Source organism: Ctenopharyngodon idella, chromosome 17, assembly GCF_019924925.1.
Source record: "Ctenopharyngodon idella isolate HZGC_01 chromosome 17, HZGC01, whole genome shotgun sequence".
NCBI classification, from domain to species: Eukaryota; Metazoa; Chordata; class Actinopteri; order Cypriniformes; family Xenocyprididae; genus Ctenopharyngodon; species Ctenopharyngodon idella.
Window position 1 is genome coordinate 9,309,453 of NC_067236.1, and position 20,301 is coordinate 9,329,753.

At 34.7% G+C, this 20,301-nt stretch overlaps 1 protein-coding gene across 1 annotated transcript in view; it reads left to right on the top strand.

Annotated features, from left to right (window-relative positions):
• Positions 1–3,900: 3,900 nt before the first annotated feature.
• The window catches only part of ltk (leukocyte receptor tyrosine kinase), a 52,012-nt gene continuing 35,611 nt past the window's right edge, over positions 3,901–20,301 (top strand). The window contains exons 1-2 of the mRNA XM_051869061.1: positions 3,901–4,115; positions 19,739–19,831. Coding sequence (XP_051725021.1) covers positions 4,061–4,115; positions 19,739–19,831 — 148 coding nt within the window. The 5' untranslated portion in view covers positions 3,901–4,060. The remainder of the gene's footprint in view (positions 4,116–19,738; positions 19,832–20,301) is intronic.

The window sequence follows — 20,301 nt, forward strand, 5'->3', positions numbered from 1 at the left end:
ATCCCTGCTTGTCAGTGTTGTGAGGCCAATAGGCAGTGGCATCTTTCCTGACCTCTGGTTTAGTATGGATCATATCTTCCAAACTGGCATAGGATAATGTACCCAAATGTCTGACTTGTACAACAACCTATGACTTACGTTCTTCATCTCTGCCATCACCCTCACTGCTTCTATCCTCCTTGATCCTCAACTTATTCTTTTATTATTACAATCTCATTTCCTGATACTCTTCTATCACTATCTTTAATATCTTCTGAAATAGGTACAGCTTTGTCTCTCAGTCTTCCATAAAACTTACTAACATCAACCTAAAACACAGGCATAAAAGCTATTAGCGCCAGCAACACTGAAAATATGTATCCCATAAAAGGACTTTGCCATTTACGCATGACGCACAGGAATTTTTGGTCTTTGAGTTATTGTTTTTAAAATGACAAAAAAAAAAACACATTTGGATGTACAATTATATTTTTTAAAATGGAATTTATGTATTTTCTAGTCTAAAATGAACTCACTATTGTGCCTTGAGAGCATGTTACCTAACGTGTTAATGTCTCCTTTACTTTCTTGTTGCCAAAAATGTGAATGACATGACAAATAGATTTTAATTTTATTTGCTGAAAGGGATGCCATATCACACTCCTAAAACTAAATGTTATTGGTTGAACATTATTATTGTATTTTAAATGCAATTTTCATAGCGTCATTTATAAATGAATGTCAATGTCCCATAATATGAATGCATGTGAGCTGCTATGAATGTCTTCTGAATCTTGTTGGGAAAAATTGAGAGGCATTAAAAAAACAATAACAATACAGAAATCTGAAAGGGAAACTCGTCCACTACATAATAATGGTAAATTTATTCTTATAGGCATGTCTTGCTTATTGAGCTTACAAAATATGTAAAATACAGCATAGCAGATTTGCATTTTCTATGCTTTTGCAGCAGTTGTACATTACAAACATTAAGGACAAGCTCGAAAGGTTTTTTTTTTTTTTTTTTTTTTGGTAGGTGTCTTTACTGCTATCCTTGAGCAGTAAATAATATGCAGCTAAATGGCTTGGAGAGGGTCAAGTGATTGAGTGCTTTCAGCATATATTATACTCCACACAAAGAATATATCTGAAGCACACTAGTGGTGTTATGAGTGAGCGATTTAATGTGCTGAAAGAGGCACTGCGCTTTAATCTTTTGCATATTGCTGAATACTATTAGCTTATTCCAATTATCAGTATTCCAATTCCACATGAATGAATAAATATAAATAAATAAATAGTTTGCTGAGGCCTTAACTATATAATTATATTTACGTTTATGTATTCGGCAAATGCTTTTATCCAAAGCAACTTATATTGCATTCAAGTTACACATCTTTTTAGTTTATGCATTCCCTATAGGAATCAAACCCATAGCATTGGCATTGCTAGCACCATCTATTGTTTGAGCTACAGGAACACTGAATAATGTGCTTGAATGACTATGTTATTATGTTGGGTTCAATGTGTTTCTATTCTTAATTTATCTCCTTTTTTGGAATTATACCATTCTCTTTAGTTTTCCATTTAATAACAGAAGACAGAATAAGAGAATGAGGTTTCTAAGAATAGCCGACACTTTACAAAGTGTAATTCAATAAAACTCAGATAAAACTGTCTCTGCCATTGAATTATCTGTTGTCTGACAAATCATGCAGTTTTAATTAGATCAATCAAACTTTAAAAGAGACCACAGTAGACATGGGCTGGACTGCTGACAGACATTGCATTTTCAATTCTGTCTGTGTATTATAAATGAGAATTTGAGTAGGAAAATTAAAAAAACAAACAAAACAAAAAGGTTTAATTAATTCTGAGTAAACTTTAAAGTAATGGCATTGTGCTAATGTCATTGCACAGTAAAAAATGATTGTTATTCGAATGATAAGAGACTAATAATGCTACAGTAAAAACCTGTTAACTGCTTAATGGTAAGTTCCCTTAGTATATGAAAAATTGCAATAGGTAACAGGAAATTTCGTAAATTACATCACTTAAATACATTAAAAACATTGCGCTTTTATGTTCGTTTTTCTTAGCGGTTTATCACTAATTATAAAACTGTTAGTTCCTGTCCTTGATTCTGATTGGTCAATAGCTGTGTTTTATTCACAATAAAACACGGCTATGACCGCTTCACCCAACGGTTCTGTGCATCACTACAAAACACCCTTAGCAACCACTCTTAGCTACATAAACTGTATGTTCTCAATTGATGTTGTTCTTTGACACTTACTGTATTATGTAGAAGAGTATTGTGAGAAACAGATGGATTGAGCGAGTTTATTACCTGCAATCAGATTTAGCATTTTCCTTCAGGTCAGTCCTATGTTCATTTTAAAAAATCTGTTTAAATGTCTGATTTATTATCTTGTCCTTAACAGTTAAGGGGTTTTCCCATGACTGACAGCGCTAGTCAAAGCATTTGTCAGTTGCGTCTTGTTCCATGTTCACAACAATTCAGTCTTTTCAATGTAAAAGTCTTCGCTACTGACTGACACATTTATAAAGACAGTCTTTGCCGCCATCTAATGGCGTTATATTGTAACTTCTATTGCTGTTCACGGTCAGGGACTATTTTTTCCGGCGGAAGGAAGGCTTTAGTGAAAGTTTACTTTATGAAAGTTGCATTGATACATATTTTTGGCTTTAATATTTGTATTGTGTCGTAACCATTTTATAAAAGCAATAAGGTACTCGAGGCTAGTGCTGTATCGTGAATAAGTCACGGCTGAAGGGGTTGCAGACACTCAGTTTCGCGTTGTAAATCACGCCCTTCAGCCGTGATTTATTTACAATACAGCACAGCCTCGAGTACCTTATTGCTTACTTAATATTTGCAGTACATATTTTTGTGCATTACTTCTGCAAAATATTATCTGAAAATGTATTATTCTTAAATGTATATTTATCTTCTATTTGTGTGTCCCATGCAGAAATATACATAAGAATTTTGACAAAAATAGTTTGAGGTTTTAGGGACCATAGTCATTTCCTTTGATATGCCTATAAGACAGCAGAGCATCTATGGCAGGAAGAGAACTATTTCCTGAAATAAGGTTAAATGCTAGATGTCCCATCATTATTCTGAGAGATGACAGGCAAATCTAAACTATATTAGAAACTCATGTTAAACACATGCTGCATCACATGACACCGAGAAAAACTATAACCCCCAATTCTGGCACCAGCACATGCTGTGATGCTCTAAAAACATCATAACCAATCAATACATCTTTTTTTTTTTTTTTTGCCAAACAGTGAAACCCTATTTATTTAGACTAGCGATATGTTGGACTAAATAAATGTCATATTAACATTTTCCAATATACCTTTTATTTTATTATATATACATTTCCACATAAATGGAAATTGCTAATCTAGTGTATAAAATAGAATATATATAAAAATGGGTAGGCTACCTTTAGTTTTTGCTTATGTTTATCTTCTTCTTCTTAGTAGTAATAGTAGGCTAACTACGCCAGCTAGTCATGTGACGTCAACATGGCGGGCTCCATGAGAGGGCGACCTGCTCCACGTTAAATGAATTGCCTATGCTTTTTCCTACTGATATATAGCCTATACAGACTTTACCTTATGTGAATGTACATAATTTTAATTATATTTTCCTAAATCCCAGTTCATTTCTTTATATGAGACATAACGTAAAACAAATGTGTAATTTGTGTTAAAAAATACTTACTGACCTACCGTGACTAAACCGGCATTAGGACCGAGCGTCAGTTCATCAGGAACAATAGCAAGAGAGAGAGAGCGAGCGAGAGAGAGAGAGAGAGAAAGAGAGAGAGAGAGAGAGAGAGAGAGAGACGCGCTGCAGCATCAGCATCATAATGAATCACAGCAGCTCTGAGGCGCGAGAAGCAGGAGCCGCGAGACTGAATTGGATAGTTTCGGAAAGGCGCTTTATCTGCTATTATTGAGCTTTTTCCCGCACCAGGAATAAAAGTGAGCAGTGATTAGGCTAACAGTACTTTATCTCCAGGATCCTTTTTAAGGAGCCATGGATTATCTTACTCGAAAAACTTTCTTAAAACTTGCTTTTTTCATCTGTACAGGTGAGTGTTTGGAAATTAATTCTGACATACTTGTTTTTGGCGATGTTAAACATGTCCAGACGAAATGCAGATTGAAATGCATTTAGACTTTGATGGTTTCAAATGAAATCCACTTGATCTCAGGGGAAACAGAATCATGAAACCTCTAATTTCACTTTGATTAGAGTCAATTGGCAAACACATGTAAGTGGATTTCTCATTTCCACATGATGATTTTTGAGCACGGATGTTCTTCTAAATGGCGCAGTTCAGCAGCACTTTGAAATTAAGTTAATTTATTCCGAGGCTTAAAACCTTTTGACTTCCCAGAATATGCTGGCCAAATTTGTGGTGTCGTAGTAATTAAATAAAGTAGCTTACCCTAAGAGTCAGAGTGTACTCTAGGGAAGAACTAATAGTAATCAGACATGAGCAGGCTTGAGGAGATTCAGCTGTTTGTTGAGTTAAAGACAAACTCTGTTGTTTTACTGAACTTTTATGGGATAAGTTGTCACATAACCTGTCATTAAACAGCCTATATAGTTTGTTGTTGTTGTTGTTGTTGTTGCAAAATTTAAACGGTGAAAATGAATAAAATAGCCAAAATGTAAAAGGTAAAATACAAAAATGTACAAAAAGATAAGAAAAACGTTAGTGTGTCAGTGTGTTTTTGAGTTCACTTAGGCTATTCAGCCAATACAACAAAAATAGTTAGTTTGGAGGACAAAATTCATAAAAATGATTCTAATTCATGAGGGCTTTGCATATGCTAATCTGTCTATTGCTGTGTGCTATGAGATGTGATTTTCAATCTAATTCTGCTCATTAGTACCTCATCTGTCCTGCTCAGAAAATATTGACCTCATCAGCATCACAGATTATCAACTCATGCTTATTGTGCATTAGGCAGGAGTATGGCAATAGTATGATTAATGTAATGAGTTTGCGACAGTTATAAGGTTCCTTTTTATGTAATAGCAAACAGATTTAACCTCTAATTAGCAATCTGGGAAGAGTGATCCACACACAGTTTTGGTTCACATTGGACAGTACGTCATTTCTCTGCAGTGTTTGGCAATCTGGCAATTTAGCATTCAATACTGTAAACACTGTCAGTCTAACATATTTATTAATGTATTTATTTGTTTCTGTATTAATGTATTTTGGCACACACACAGACTATCATTTGTATATAACTCTGACATCCTTTGTTGTGCTGAGCTTTTAGCAAGATTGAATGCACAGATGTCAGAGTGAGGAAAAACTGAAACCCAATTTCAAGTAACTCAAGGCACGTAGAAGTATGCCTCTAGCTTTTAACGTTCTCCTTCTTTTTCTCTGGTGGTTTCGCTATTCTGTTTTCAGTTTCCATCCATTTATGTTCCTTTCCAAGCCTAATGAAATAACTAATGATTCACTCAGAAATGATCCAGAGTACTAACTAAAGTATGTAATATTACTTAAATGTTGGGATGCCTTTTTATGAACATTAAGGATGGAGAGCAGCGCTCTGATATCATGTATTATGAGTCTGCCCTGTCAGCTTATACAGTCAGCTTTGAGGATATTTAACCATCCAGGGATTGTGAATGTCAGTGCTTTAGAAAAGATGCTGAATTATATTCAAATGTCTTATTCAGAAGCATTGCCATTTATTTTACATTTGTCTTGTCAGATTATCTAACCACACTGAATCATAAGATAGAGCATTATTGTAATAGTAAAGAACCACCCAAAAGAACAAGAGACCGTATGACTGACATATAATATGATAAACTACAGTTTCTTTTGTATTACCCATTTAGCAGTGGATTTAGTTGACATGCAATAACAATGTAATAGTGATATAACAACAGACAGGCATAGAAAAAACTCATTAGTGTTGGTCTGTGACCAACTGTATTAAAAACACCCCAAAAATAATTGGAACTGTGGAAACTTTATAATCAAAATTCCCATCCATTCAAAAGTAGTAATTACTGATTATTTTATAAGCAAAAATAAAGTGAGGCAGACTGGTTAAAGCCAAAGCTAGCATAAAGCTAGCCAATCACATTACAGCTTGCCAGATCAAGCAATATGAAATATGCATTAGGCAGTCAGTGAACGGACTGTGGTCAATCTGTAGGCCTGCCATCTCAAGCTGAGACTAGCTGGGCTCCACCCCTCACATTACATGTTGACCTAGAGTTTTACAAGCGCTTTAATTAAGGTATACAGTATACAAATGTCAGGGAGCAAAATTTTGGATGGGCTTAAGGAATCATCTATCAAAAGTGAGGAGAAATGTACATGGAGTTTTTGGTGGAGTATGATTATATGTAATGAGGCAGAACGTTTTTCATAGGTCTGACACACATCTTATTCAAGCACTTAACCCCAAAGCATTCACTCTAACCTGTTATTAACTGTTATTAACCATCTGCAATTCACCTCGGCCCTAACCTGTTTCCTATTCTAGCCTTCTAATAGAGTGCTGAAGTGATGATTATTTTTGTAAGCCATCACGGAAGTTTGGATATTTAGCTTTTGGATTATTGGATAAAATAGGCTCTGTGTAACCAACAAAAGTTTATGATTCTTGCACAAATGAATACAACTTTTATGTATTCTGAAGCCTAAATAAAATTCCTAGAAGTAAAAAGTTAAGTGTAGGCTTTAAACAAATTACACCATGGTCGCATGACTTCAACAATACTGCTATTAAGCTTCTGACAACTCTTTCAGTCTTTGTTTTTCCCCTGAAAGTTTGAGTTAGGATAGTTTGCACAAATATCAACACATAAGGCTGTGAAAGAGAACTAATGAGTAGATGACTTTACCTGTTTAATGTCCCCGATAACCCCTGTAGTGCCATTTAACCACTTGTTAACATCTGCCTTTTTCAAGTCAAGTAAAAGTTTTTTTAAAAATCAGAAGGAGGTATTACTGATTTATTTTATTTAGTAGAATAAAATGTAAAAATAGGTCTTGTCTCAAGCCTTTAACTAAAAATCAATTAAAAAAGCCCATTGACTTCAGGACAAAGGAACCGGAAATGTGTTTAAGTGCGAAATCATTTACGGGTTTTGGCCTGCAAAAATACGTCATCCCTGCAGCACTCTATAAACCTGGCATTGTTTACTATGAATATTGTTGGCTCTGTGACAAATTGCTGTTCTGTTCCTCATTTGTTGGATAAAAGCATTGGCTAAAGAAAAAAAAATGTAATTGAAAATGTTATTTAGGTTATTTAGATATCAATTTTGTCTTGCGTTTCTCATAAAATGCATTATAAGATATTAAAAACAGACACAAATGAGACAATTGTTGACAGTGAGAATATAGAGCTATAAAAATGTATGAGATGCGTTAATATCGAATGACTGGCTTTTAATTGCAGACTTGACAAATCTGAACATTGTATAAGACACTGTTTAGATCTCTAGAAGAAAAAAAAATCTATGAGATTAATGGGGCCTTTTTCTCAGGAGCAAAATCTGAGAAGCAGGAGACTCTCCATTTGTCATTGCTGTTTAGGATTTTTCTTTTCTGTGTTTGAGATATCCCCAAATTTGTGCTAATGGAGAAAACAAGCTCAGCCTTGTCATGTTTATCACATCAGTTTCTCACATTTTGAATGAGTAGTTTCATCATTATTACTTTTTGCTGCTTGCTATTTGACATATGAGACTCTGCTGCCAAACGAAACCATAGTAACAGTGACAATATAGCTTAAGATGACTTCATTGTGACTGTATAATTTGTGAAATGCTCCAGCATTTTGCTCAATGTATGCAATACGTACGTATAGCGCTAAGTGTCTGCACCACGATTTCAGAGAAAACTGCATTTCATTCTTCCCACACCTTGAATTACTGAGATGACAATGTCAACTTTGAATTATATAGGATTTTAGTTGTGAAAGTGAAGTGGGAGCTTGTACGTTTAAGTGGTGCTCAGCATGACTTTAGACAGTGTGTTTGGTGAAATGGAATTCCTTTGCCAAAGTAGCTGCATAATCATCCAGTAATTACAGGTCTGTATTGCTAAACACAAATCAAAGAGTTTGCTTTTAGCATCAAACATTAAAGAGGCACAATAAGTGACGTCACTTGCAAGTAGAGCATTTGTACTCGGCCTACATACACTGATAAAATCAAATGGCTCACAGTCATTATAAGCTGTCAAAGATCACAATCATCTTTGGCTCATGCCCAAGTTGTGTTGATTGTCGGTTCATCATTGGACATTTTGATATTATGTTTATGTATTTTATTTTCTATTCATTTTTATATTAATACAACAAATAATGTATTTATTTAATTTTAGTCAGCTTTTTTCAACTCTGTTATCAAAAATTAAATGTAAATACTGTTTAAAAACCCTAATTTGGAAATTTGATAAAAACCAGAGTTTATTTTCTAGCAATAAACAATTGAATAGACTAAAATGTACGAAAGAATGCCTAAATTTATCCCACCTAACTATTTTGAGACCCTTGGTAGTTGATAAACTTTTCCATATTATATGTTTTGTATAAATTAAAAAATGTTGGTTTGATATATTTTCTTTGTTTGCTATATTTAGTTACAGGGTTGAATGTTTGAGCTTAACAAATTCATTCAGCACTACAATGTTAAAAATGAAAAAATTGGAATTGAATATGCAAATTTGTCCCCACATCCACTTAATCACACCAACTCAGACTACCTGTTCAGGGGTGTGTTTCCCAAAAGCATCGTTAGCCAACTAAACATCGCAAGTTGAAAATGAAAGCAAGAGCAACCTCAGTTGATGCTGTAATAATATCATATTGACGAAACAGATTTGGTACACGCTCCAGTGCTTATTTGTGTTTACAATGTGTTTTTGCAGTGGTGAGAAATGTAGCCAGTCATAGACATGTTTGTTGATCTCTTGAACGCAGTGGCCAATCAGGGGTGTTTAATTTAGTCGGAATTACTGTCATTACTAACTTAGTTCAATGATTTGGTGTTTCCCGAAACCATAGTCGTGACTAGAAAAAGCTACACAATGGCATATGGAAATATTGTTTTAATTCAGCCATATATGTTTGAACCAGAAACTGATTCAGAAGAAGAAGCGGAAGAGCGAATTATACAGCCAGGCCCATTTCTATGGGGGTGTTTCAGGTTGCTAATGTAGCTAGGGGATTTTACAATTAAAGACCCTAAGACCAGATATGATGAAGGCCACGAGTCAAAGATGCAAAAAATTGAAGAAAATTTTACTGAAGAGAATAGTTTACAGTTTCAAGTCTCACGAGGAGTTCGTAGGCCACTCTGCATACAGTACATTTACATTTCCACAGCAATTACGCTAAGATCACTAGCTACGTCATTACTTCAAGTTGAATGATTCTGATTGGTTAAGAAATAGATAAACAAGTCACTCCATCTCCTCAGGGTGCCAGTTGTTCACCTCTCCAATACAGGATCTGTAATAAAAAAAATACTAGTGCACATACACAGATACACAGCTTCTTCAAGATTTAAGTTGGTCGAGCTCTGGCTCTACACATGAAACTTCCCCAAAACTGATAAGATGTACTTTCTCTCAGAGAAAGGTTCATACAATATTCGTCATTATTCTCTAGTGATTGAAGATGAAAAGTGAAGTAAATGCTTTAACTGTGAATTGGTCACGTAGGAGACAGTCTGAAGTGACCCCAGTGACCTTGGCTGTCTTGAGAAGCAAGAAGAGTAAATGTATGTTTGAACATATGTTAGGTGCCTCTCTCAAAAACATAGAGAGAGAGCACATTCCAGTAAACAGATTAAGTAACTCTCATAAGCTTGAAGAAACCATTCAAATCTTTGATATTTTGAAAGATAAATATTGATTAATAACTCATTACAAATCACTCATAGGGTATACATTGAAACGGCAGTGGATTTTGGAATCCAACCCTTCACTAAGCACCCTAAAATGAAAGCAACAGCAACCTTAGTTGATACTGTAATAATATCATATTGACGAAACAGATTTGTGTCTATTTATAACGTGTTTTTGCAATGAATTGTAGAAATTTAGCCAATCACAGACATGTTTGTTGATCTCTTGAATGCGGTGGCCAATCAGGGGTGTTTAATTTAGTCAGAATCCACTCACTGGTCAGAACGCCGTGCTAACGAATCCTCTCGTTAACAATGAGGCACGATGTAAATAAGAGATTCATTGTGCAGTGTAGACAAGTTTATTAATTATAATGGAACTTTGTGAGATCGTGAACTGAGATGAGTGACAGCTTTTTAGTGATTCTAAAGGGAGCGATCTTTGCACACTTTCTAGGCTATATATAATCCATTCAGAATTTGAATAATAGTCGACACAGAATGGTAATTGATATGATTAGCCTTTGGCATAAACACATTATCAAACAGCTAATTATGTTTTGCTAATGTTACACAAACCATGTTCCCGTTCGCAATCTCAGAGTTAGAATGCTGCCTTCTAAAAAATTAGCATCCCTGGAAAAAAATGATAGGAAAGCCCCGACCCACACATTGACGGGATTGGTTGCATATTTTTGAAGGTAGGAATTAGGGGCGGTTTCAAACGAAGTTTTTGAGACTGTGTTTGATACACTGCAGTTTTAAGGAAAAATTCTCAGCAATGGTGTTGACTGATGAATTTGTGCATGGTTTGTCTTAAGTAAAACCACTACATAGACATATAAACAACATTAAAAACTTGATTTTCACCAAAAGGGGGTCTTTAATGTTATCTTGCATAATAGTTTAAATATCTAATAGTTCTCACTGTAAAACAACATTGGTTTTATGCCTCTAAAAAGGTGACCAAAGTGTACGCGGAAAGTGCCAGATAGTACTTGTAACATTCACGCAAGATGCGACTAAACAGTCTCATGAGGGCTTTTTTCATTTAATTTCATAAGAGTAATTATTTTGTTCCCTTGTAATGTTTATCACACCTACTACATAATAATGAACCACTTTGATTTCAAAGCTGTTGTGTCCTGTGGAGCAGCAGACCAGATGGGCTTGTGTATTTAGACAACTCTTCCCTCTGATGCTGTCTGGAGACTGTCTTGACTTTGTCATGTTGTTGACATTTAGTTTGTGACATTCAGTGAATCAATATTAAGGTGGTTTTAGAGACCTATGGCTCCCTAAGAGCAGCAGTTGAACTGAAATGTGGTTGTTGTTGCATCACTTCTGTTCTGACGTGTCGAACACATCCACAAAGAACAGTAAATCCCTTTGGTTGGCTTGACCCAGACATGGTAACCTTATATGATTAGTCAATGAATCACTGTATGTTTTTGACATCTGGCAGTGTAGATTGTTATCGGCAGCTCAGATATGGTCTAGTTAATGATTGAATTATTATGAGGAACATTCTGTGTCAAGTGATATTTTCTCAATTGCATTAAATCTGATAAGGTTTCCAAAAGTAATTAACGTGATCCTTTTCAAGTTGGTGAAAAGGACTGCAGACAGTTATATTAAATTGCGTCAAGAGAGGTCAGAAGTAACACAAATGGCACATCATATATAATTTAATAGAACTTAGAAATGACAAATAAAGAAAATTTTTAATGTGTTCTAAAAATATTAATTACAAAATATGGTCCAAACCAGCAGCCCACTGAACATTTTAGTTATGAATGAACTAATAATAAATGAAAAAGAAATAGAAAGAGAAATTCAGTTATTTAGGCCTGACGTGATGCACAAATATACACTGTCATCACATAAACTACTGTTTTAAAGTTTGGGGTTGGTAAGATTTTTGTAATATTTTTTTTGAAAGATGTCTCTTGTGCTCACCAAGTTTGCATTTATTTGATCAAAAATACAGTAAAAATAGTAATGTTGTGAAATATTATTATTATTATTTTTTTAAATTACAATTTAAAATAACTGTTTTCCATTTTAATATTTTTAAAATGTCACTTATTCCTGTGATGGCAAAGCTGTATTTTCAGCATCATTACTCCAGTCTTCAGTGTCACATGATCCTTTAGAAATCATTCTAATATGCTGATTTGCTGCTCAAGAAACATTTAAAGGATTAGTCCACCTTCAAATAAAAATTTCCTGATAATTTACTCACCCCCATGTCATCCAAGATGTCCATGTCCTTCTTTCTTCAGTCGAAAAGAAATTAAGATTTTTAATGAAAACATTCCAGGATTATTCTCCTTATAGTGGACTTCAATAGACTCTAAACGGTTGAAGGTCAAAATTACAGTTTCAGTGCAGCTTCAAAGGGCTTTAAACGATACGAATAAGGGAACTGACGCCGCGTTCGTTCCGTAAGTTGAATAAGGAAGGCGTAGGACATTCAGCGCAAGCTTCTTGAAGAATACGGAATCGCGTTCTGGTGGAAGCACTTGTGATGCGATCATTTGTGCCTATAAAGCATATACATTTTGATTTTTTTTTAGAAAATGACAGATCGTTTCGCTAGATAAGACCCTTATTCCTCATCTGGTATCGTTTAAAGCCCTTTGAAGCTGCACTGAAACTGTAATTTTGACCTTCAACCGTTTGGAGACCATTGAAGTCCACTATAAGGAGAATAATCCTGGAATGTTTTCATTAAAAACCTTAATTTCTTTTCGACTGAAGAAAGAAGGACATGGACATCTTGGATGACATGGAGGTGAGTAAATTATCAGGAAATTTTTATTTGAAAGTGAGCTATTCCTTTAATATCATTTTCAATGTTGAAAACAGTTGTGCTGCTTAATATTTGTGTGGAAACCATGATCCATTTTTTTTTCAGGATACTTTGATGAATAGAAAGTTAAAAATAACTTATTTTGGAAAAAGAATAATCTTACAGTATAACTCATGCTTGAAATCACAATTGATCAAAGCATCAATTGCTATCATGTTAGGCTACGTTTACATTAATCCGAATACATTTGAAAATGGCATTTTCATTTCAAAATGCTCTCTGTCCGCACTAGCTTTTTCAAGAGATTTCCAAAAGTTTCTCATCCACACTGAAATGTCAGAATAAGCTAAATTTACCTTACTGCGCATGCGTAAAATCTCATAAAAGCTCACTGAGATGATACAGACAGAACAGACATAATAAAGTTCTCATGCTATTCTTGCAGGATCATTTTATTTAGCAAAATATCTCACCATTCACTGATTCTTCCAGGTCACATTCAAATCACCATTATATGTTTGGTCTAAAATGCAGCTGACGTCATGTTTTGCCACAGGGAAAAGGAATTGCAGGACTGTGATATGAAGAGTTTACAAAGTAACATATCTATAGCAACAGTGCGGAAGTTTTCAAATTTATCCACTTGGGAGAGTTTTTTTCAAAAAGCTCAGTTTTTGCAGGACAAAAACACCATCTCAGTGTGGACCAGAGGCCAAAAAGGAGAGAAAAACCACATTAGTGTCGACAAGGACATATACAGCTACAGTGTTAATGCTTTGCAATAACATACAATTGATGCAGTCAGAATAAAGCTTGAAACATTTAACTTTGATGGATCTTCCCTCATAAGGAGTCTCTTCTGCAATGATCTGGCAACAAGACAAAAGCCTGAATGAAAACAGACTCTCGCCAAAGTGAAGGGACACAACTGCTCTCATGTGCGTAGTCCTGCAATTTTTTTTTTAATCTTCTAATTGATTTTAGTCCAAGCTGAGCTTGATCCCATGATAGACAGTGTAGGCTATATAGTTATTTTGAAAAATAAAATATAAATGCATTCAGTTAGTAAACATTAATTTCAGATTCAGTCAATAAATATCTGAATGTCTTCAGGTTCACAGACAGAAATTTTCCTGTACAGACAGGAAGTGAATGCTGAGGGTTTGATTATGGGTGGTATGTTTTTTTCCACAATGAAGTATATCTTAAAAATCTTTAAAAAAATCTTCTGATAATTTGACCCTTGCTGCAACCAATTACAAGAAAAATTCAATTATGTGAGTATTTTTTTTTTTGGAAATGCCGAAAGCCTGATTTACTTCTTATGAATGGGGGCTCAGATAAATGGGCTTGCATACTTTCTATCTTCATTCTTTATTACAGCTGTACATTTTGATAAAAGTCAAATGCTGTTTATTGTAGGGCTTGAACATAATGCACATCTTTAGTTAATTTCATTTTGGGATGCAGATCAAAAGCAAACTCTGTGACTATACGTCAGAGCTATAAAAGTTTCATATTGTATGCAGAGGGTAGCGTGTTTGGGCTTTCTAAATGAAAAAGTCTGTTTATTTGTTGAAATAATCCAAGGAAACACATCTCATTTAAGTATGAGGAGTGACAAAAGTCAGAACCTACACTACCGCTCAAAAGTTTGCTGTCAGTAATATATCATTTTAAATTAATTAATACTTTTATTGAGCAAGTACTCATTAAATTGATAAAAGTGAGAGTGAAGACTTTTATAATGTTACAAAAAAATATATTTCAAATAAATGCTGTTCTTTTGATCAAAATTCTGGTAACACTTTAGTTAATTACATTAGTTAACATGAACTAATAATGAACTGCACATATACAGCATTTATTAATCTTTGTTAATGTTAATTTCATCATTTACTAATACATTATTAAAATCTTGTTAACATTATAATGCACTGTGAACTAACATGAACAAACAATGAACAACTGTATTTTCGTTAACTAACGTTAACGAAGATTAGTAAATACAGTAACAAATGTATTGCTCATGGTTAGTTCATGTTAGTTAATACATTAACTATTGTTAACAGATGAACCTTATTGTAAAGTGTTACTATTCATCAAAAAGAATCCTGAAAATATGTATCACTGTTTCCACAAAAATATTAAGCAGCACAACTGTTTTCAACATTGATAATAAGAAATATTTCTTGAATGCACCAAATTAACATATTAGAATGATTTCTGAAAGATCATGTGACACTGAAGATTGTAATAAATTACATTTTAAAGTATATTAATATAGAAAACAGTTATTTTAAATTGTAATAATATTTCACAATAATACTGTTTTTACTGTATTTATCAAATAAATGCAATCTGCATAAGAGACTTCTTTCAAAAACAATAAAAAAATCTTCTTACTAACCCCAAACAATTAAACGATAGAGTACATTTGGCATTTGAACATTTTAGCTCTGTCTGTAATCACACTGATATTGTGGTACATCAAGCAATAACACTTTTTGTTCAGCATCAATCAGTCAGATTTTAAGTTTTAAATGTAAAATCGATTTAGATGTTTTTTAGTGTGTCAAATAGGGCAAAATCTTTCCGTTATAGTTCAATTTGTGTCTCTTCTACTCATCTAAATGGCATTACTAACCCCCTCAACACTCTCTCAAAGTTCCAGACAAACCCAAAATCATCCTCTGTGATCTTCACAGTGCTATGGTTAAGCTACATTTATGGTAAAAATATGTGCCGACAGCCTGGTTTAGTGTTAAATTCATGGCTTGTGAACACTGAGACAGATGGTTGCTGTTGTTGCTGTAATTAAGTGACCAGTGAAAACTTTCATTAATTGTCTACATATGTCTCTTCTGCAGGCTTTTTGTTTATGGGCTTCCTCATAAACATGAATTTGCTCATTTGCTCAAGCTATTGCATTGGTAGGAATGCACAGAAAAGTTTTTTTTTATTTCTTAACAGCTTTTAAATATACTATTAATATTCAGTATTTACCTCAATACCTCAGTTGTATTAAGAATGACACAAGCTGATTTCCAAAACCTAAGTGACCGATTTAAAATGCTTAAAGGGTTAGTTCACCCAAAAATGAAAATTCTGTCATTATTTACTCACCCTCATGTCGTTCCACACCGTAAGACCTTCGTTCATCTTTGGAACACAAATTAAGATATTTTTGATAAAATCTGTATCTTTGGCAGTTTGATACGCGCTCCGAACCACTGATTCGAAACAAAACATTCGTAAAGCTTCGAAGCTTCATGAAGCAGTGTTTTGAAATCGGCCATGGAGGCCTCACTGAGCCATCGGATTTTATCAAAAATATCTTAATTTGTGTTCTGAAGATGAACGAAGGTCTTATGGGTGTGGAACGACATGAGGGAGAGTAATTAATGACAGAATTTTCATTTTTGGGTGAACTAACCCTTGAATATAGACAACATTCACGGCAACTTAATTAATGTCAATTAAACAGATGTTAGCATGTTTCTAAGCTTACAACTGTGGTTACTTTACAATAAAACACTGCAAGTTTCATACCTCAAACCAAATATGAATAAAATATGAATTTTTGTTTTCCACTCTTCTGAGATGCCAGAATTTAAAATTGCCCCAGTTGTGATGTCACAGTTTTCCTCTACATGCCCCATTATATGCAAATCAAGGAGTTGTGCTCTTAATAATGTAATGTCCATAAATTACAAGACTGATACTGCTGATAGGGTAAGGTGTTGAGTAAGATGTTGTTCTGTCCCTGGATGTAAGCAAACTGCAACTCCAAAAACTGTGCATATTAACCTTACAAAAATCAAACATTTAGAAATGCATGGATGAAGATTATTTTAAACAACATGCCTGAGCGATTGAACAAAAATGTTTGTTTGTTCATTTCACAACTGACTCTTTTCTTAATTATTCTCAGGTTGCGGCCGGTTTTTCTAAATATCAATTAAATTTATCACTTCAAGATCAAGTTATAGTTTTAGAACTATATACAGATAAGCTAAGAGATTTAGCAAGAGTGAGCAATTACCACACTATAACAGACTGTTGCAATTGGTTGCATTGGTTCATTTTCTTCTGCCTCAGGCTCAAACTGTGGTGACTATCTTGAGCATCAAAACACACATCACACATGCTGTGTGTGGATACGGTGCAAAGAAGTTCACCAGTCACAACAGTATGCATTTACTTGTACTTCTAGAAGAGGTAACGCCCCTTGGCTTGAGTGTGAATATGAGGATGGAAAATGGAAAATTTTTACAAATATTTGAACTTTTTTGTTGGAAAAATCTTCATAAGCTAACCACCAGAAACAATATAAAGATCTGAAAATGCATTTCATGACCCATTTAAACCTATTGAATGTCTCAGCTCCTTCACAGCATTAGTTATTAGGTGTGAGGATTGCCTGTGTGCCTCTCAGCTCAAATGGAGAGTATTAAGAGTCCACATTATCCTCTCAGAGAAAGAGAGAAGGATGATGCTCGGAGAGACTTGGGCACTCTCTCAGCAGATGAGTCAGCTGGGCATGCTGTGCTGTGTATCATGTTGGTGAGGAGTGACAGCTCTCTGCTGAGAGTGTGCGCTTAACGAAGCCCAGCTGTCAGCCCATGTTCCTATTTGGCCCTAAACTGGGCGGAACAGGTAGGCCAGATGCCATGCTTCACCAATTGGATACAAATCAGAGGACTGTCACACATGCAAATCGAACAGAGAGTGCTCTCTTGGCAGAGTGAAATAAGTGCAAATACGTTGCTAAAATGCTGAAGGACGGATTCCCCCCCCCCCAGATGAAAGCGCATTAAATTGAGGCTACAACTAAGAAATCTTGTGTAGTCTGTGGATTTCCATATAATGGCACAAGATTTCTTAGTTTTAACCACCTCATGATGATACCAACATGGTTCAAATGGTTTGATGTTCAAGTTTTTAGCCAGACTAAGATACAACGTGAACCAGACTTATGCTGATACTTGGGCTATGCTGATAATTAAATGTCTGGCTCTGTTAGATAAATTTCCATCCAGTTAGCTAATTTATTGAAATATGAATATGAAATTAATATGAGGAGCCAATAAACCATACAAACTAAGAAATCTTGTGTAGTCTTTGGATTTCCATATAATGGCACAAAAGATTTCTCAGTTTTAACCACCTCATGACAATACCAACATGGTTGTGCAAATGGGCTGACTTGCCTATTTTAATGATCCATTTTGGCAGTTGCAGTCTGTTTGTATATTTAGCAGTAAATCACATGATTTTGTCACATGACAATTTCCCCATTGGCTATATTGTTGTGATTGAGCTTTTGTCAGTCTTGACCTTTTGACCATTTGAGTCTTTACACAGATGTGCTCTCAGTCGCCTTTTTTGCTAAAATTTGCCTTGTTGATTTATTTTAAATATCTTCCCAGGCAGTTTATTTCCATACTTGAATCAATCAGATGAAAAGAAAGCCATTGTGTCAATCACGTCATTGATTATAACGTCATGTGTTTAATTTGGCATGGTACTATTTTGCACAGTGTTTTGCTCGTGTGCAGAATATGTACCATGACTAGTGATTGGTCAAGGAATTTGTTTTTGAAAGAGTCATTTGCCATTTTATTGGTTTTTGGAAAAAAAAAAATCATATGCCACAAAAAGTATGTTTACAGTATGTCAATTTCTCAGGGTCTGCTTACAAACAGTTTATGTGTCATAGGAGTCACACTGCGTTTAAAAGATTCACTGATATTTCCATAATGGCTTTTAAAAGGGTATGACAAACTGATTGTTGTGCAGCATTTGGTTCACAAACTTCAACATAATATTTTTATCTGAACCTTAAAGTCACTAAAATGTTTGTTCTAAATTCTGCTTCATGTCTTCCCATCTTCATTAGCATTCTGTCAGAAGCTTTTCTTGTTAACTCAATACAGTTGATGCCATTGAAATTTAGGGAATATTTTAATGAAAGGAGAGGGTCAATTTAAGCCCCATCAAACAGATGTGGTTTAAGTCCAGGAAATGACAGGAATGGTGTACACCAGCGATTGTGTAATACCCATAAGTGTAGGTCATAATTAGCAAAGCATATTCATTACTGGGCTGATTTTGTCACACTATAATGAGCTATTGCTGTGATAATGAACTTTCATTAAATGTTTTTCTTTTAATAATGGATCAGACTGAGTTTGTCCTTTATTTCTCTCACTTTGCTATGGCAACCTCTCTAGATTTTAAAATAAAATAAATGGCTTGTGCTAAAATGCTGCCCATCTTCAGGTTTCTTTTTCCTGAAATTTCACACTATCTGCAAGAGGAAACATTCACATTTTATCATTTTTCTTTTGAAATGCTGTTTTAACAAATTACATTACTTGAAATATGGCCCACCTCAAGTCAATCACAATCCAGTGCTCACAGGAAAGGTTTTTGAAACGACACTGTTGCTTTAGAAAGGCAAACAACAAGGTTTCAACAAGGTTCTATGGTAAACACGAAATTGTATATAATGTATTAAATATGTATGAAAAAAAAAACATCTAATATTAATGGGTCTTGCTAAAACTTTACTTTTATGTTTTAATTCATTTATTTTGTACTCAAGTATAGTCGTGGATGCTGATGAATGAATGTTGGCTGATAAAATGAGTGTTTGCTGACTGGTAAAACGCTCAGCACCATGTCCAGCTGTTCTTCATAAATGCTTCATTGATAAAAGACAAGAACTGTGCATAACATCGCCTGTAGGCAAAACCACTATGCAGCTCATAAAATGTCTAAAAGATTCCCTGGTCTTTTTTGGCTATTAACATAGAGAGAATCAAACCAAAAACCAATGTCTTCAGTCTAAGATGTTGGTTCTTTCCAGTGAAGACTTCACTTGAAGCCACTGTTCTTAATTGTCTTATTTATTAAATTATGTCACAAGAGAACAAGGACTTTCTCTGATGGTGTGTTTGACCTTTATTCTTCTTGTCTTTCCTCAGTTGTCAGGAGCAGTTGTGCTCTGTTGGAAAGAGCAGTAGAAGATCCAGTGCATCCAAATCCTCTCAACTCCAGACCAGTGGAAGACAGTGAACGTAAAGCTAATTATTTATTTGTTCCCTTTTCCTTCACCAGTTGTTTTGCAGTTGTTTTCTTCCTTTTTGTTTCATTGTATTTTTTTCCTAAATGGAGTTTGACGTTCAACTGAGAAGAAACATTGATCTAATTAAGTATTCCACCCACCCAGGGCACTTCCCATCGGGATGTTTCAGTCGAATGTCAGAGGGGCTTTGTGGTTCCCCTCTTTGTGGTCTCTCTTCATCAATAGCCTTACATGATTCCAAAGACAACTTGTCTGTGTCTTTCCACTGGAATGCCTGATGACAAACAGAAAGCCCTCAAGATATTCCTTCTCTTGTCCAAACTGACATACCCTTGTCCTAATTATTTAATTTTATTATAAGGTTTTGCATTTTTGGATGTATTTTAAAGGAACAGGGAGTAAAAAAAACAGTTCCATTTTTTTTTTCTCGAGGGCGTTCCATCCTGATCCTTCCACTGAACC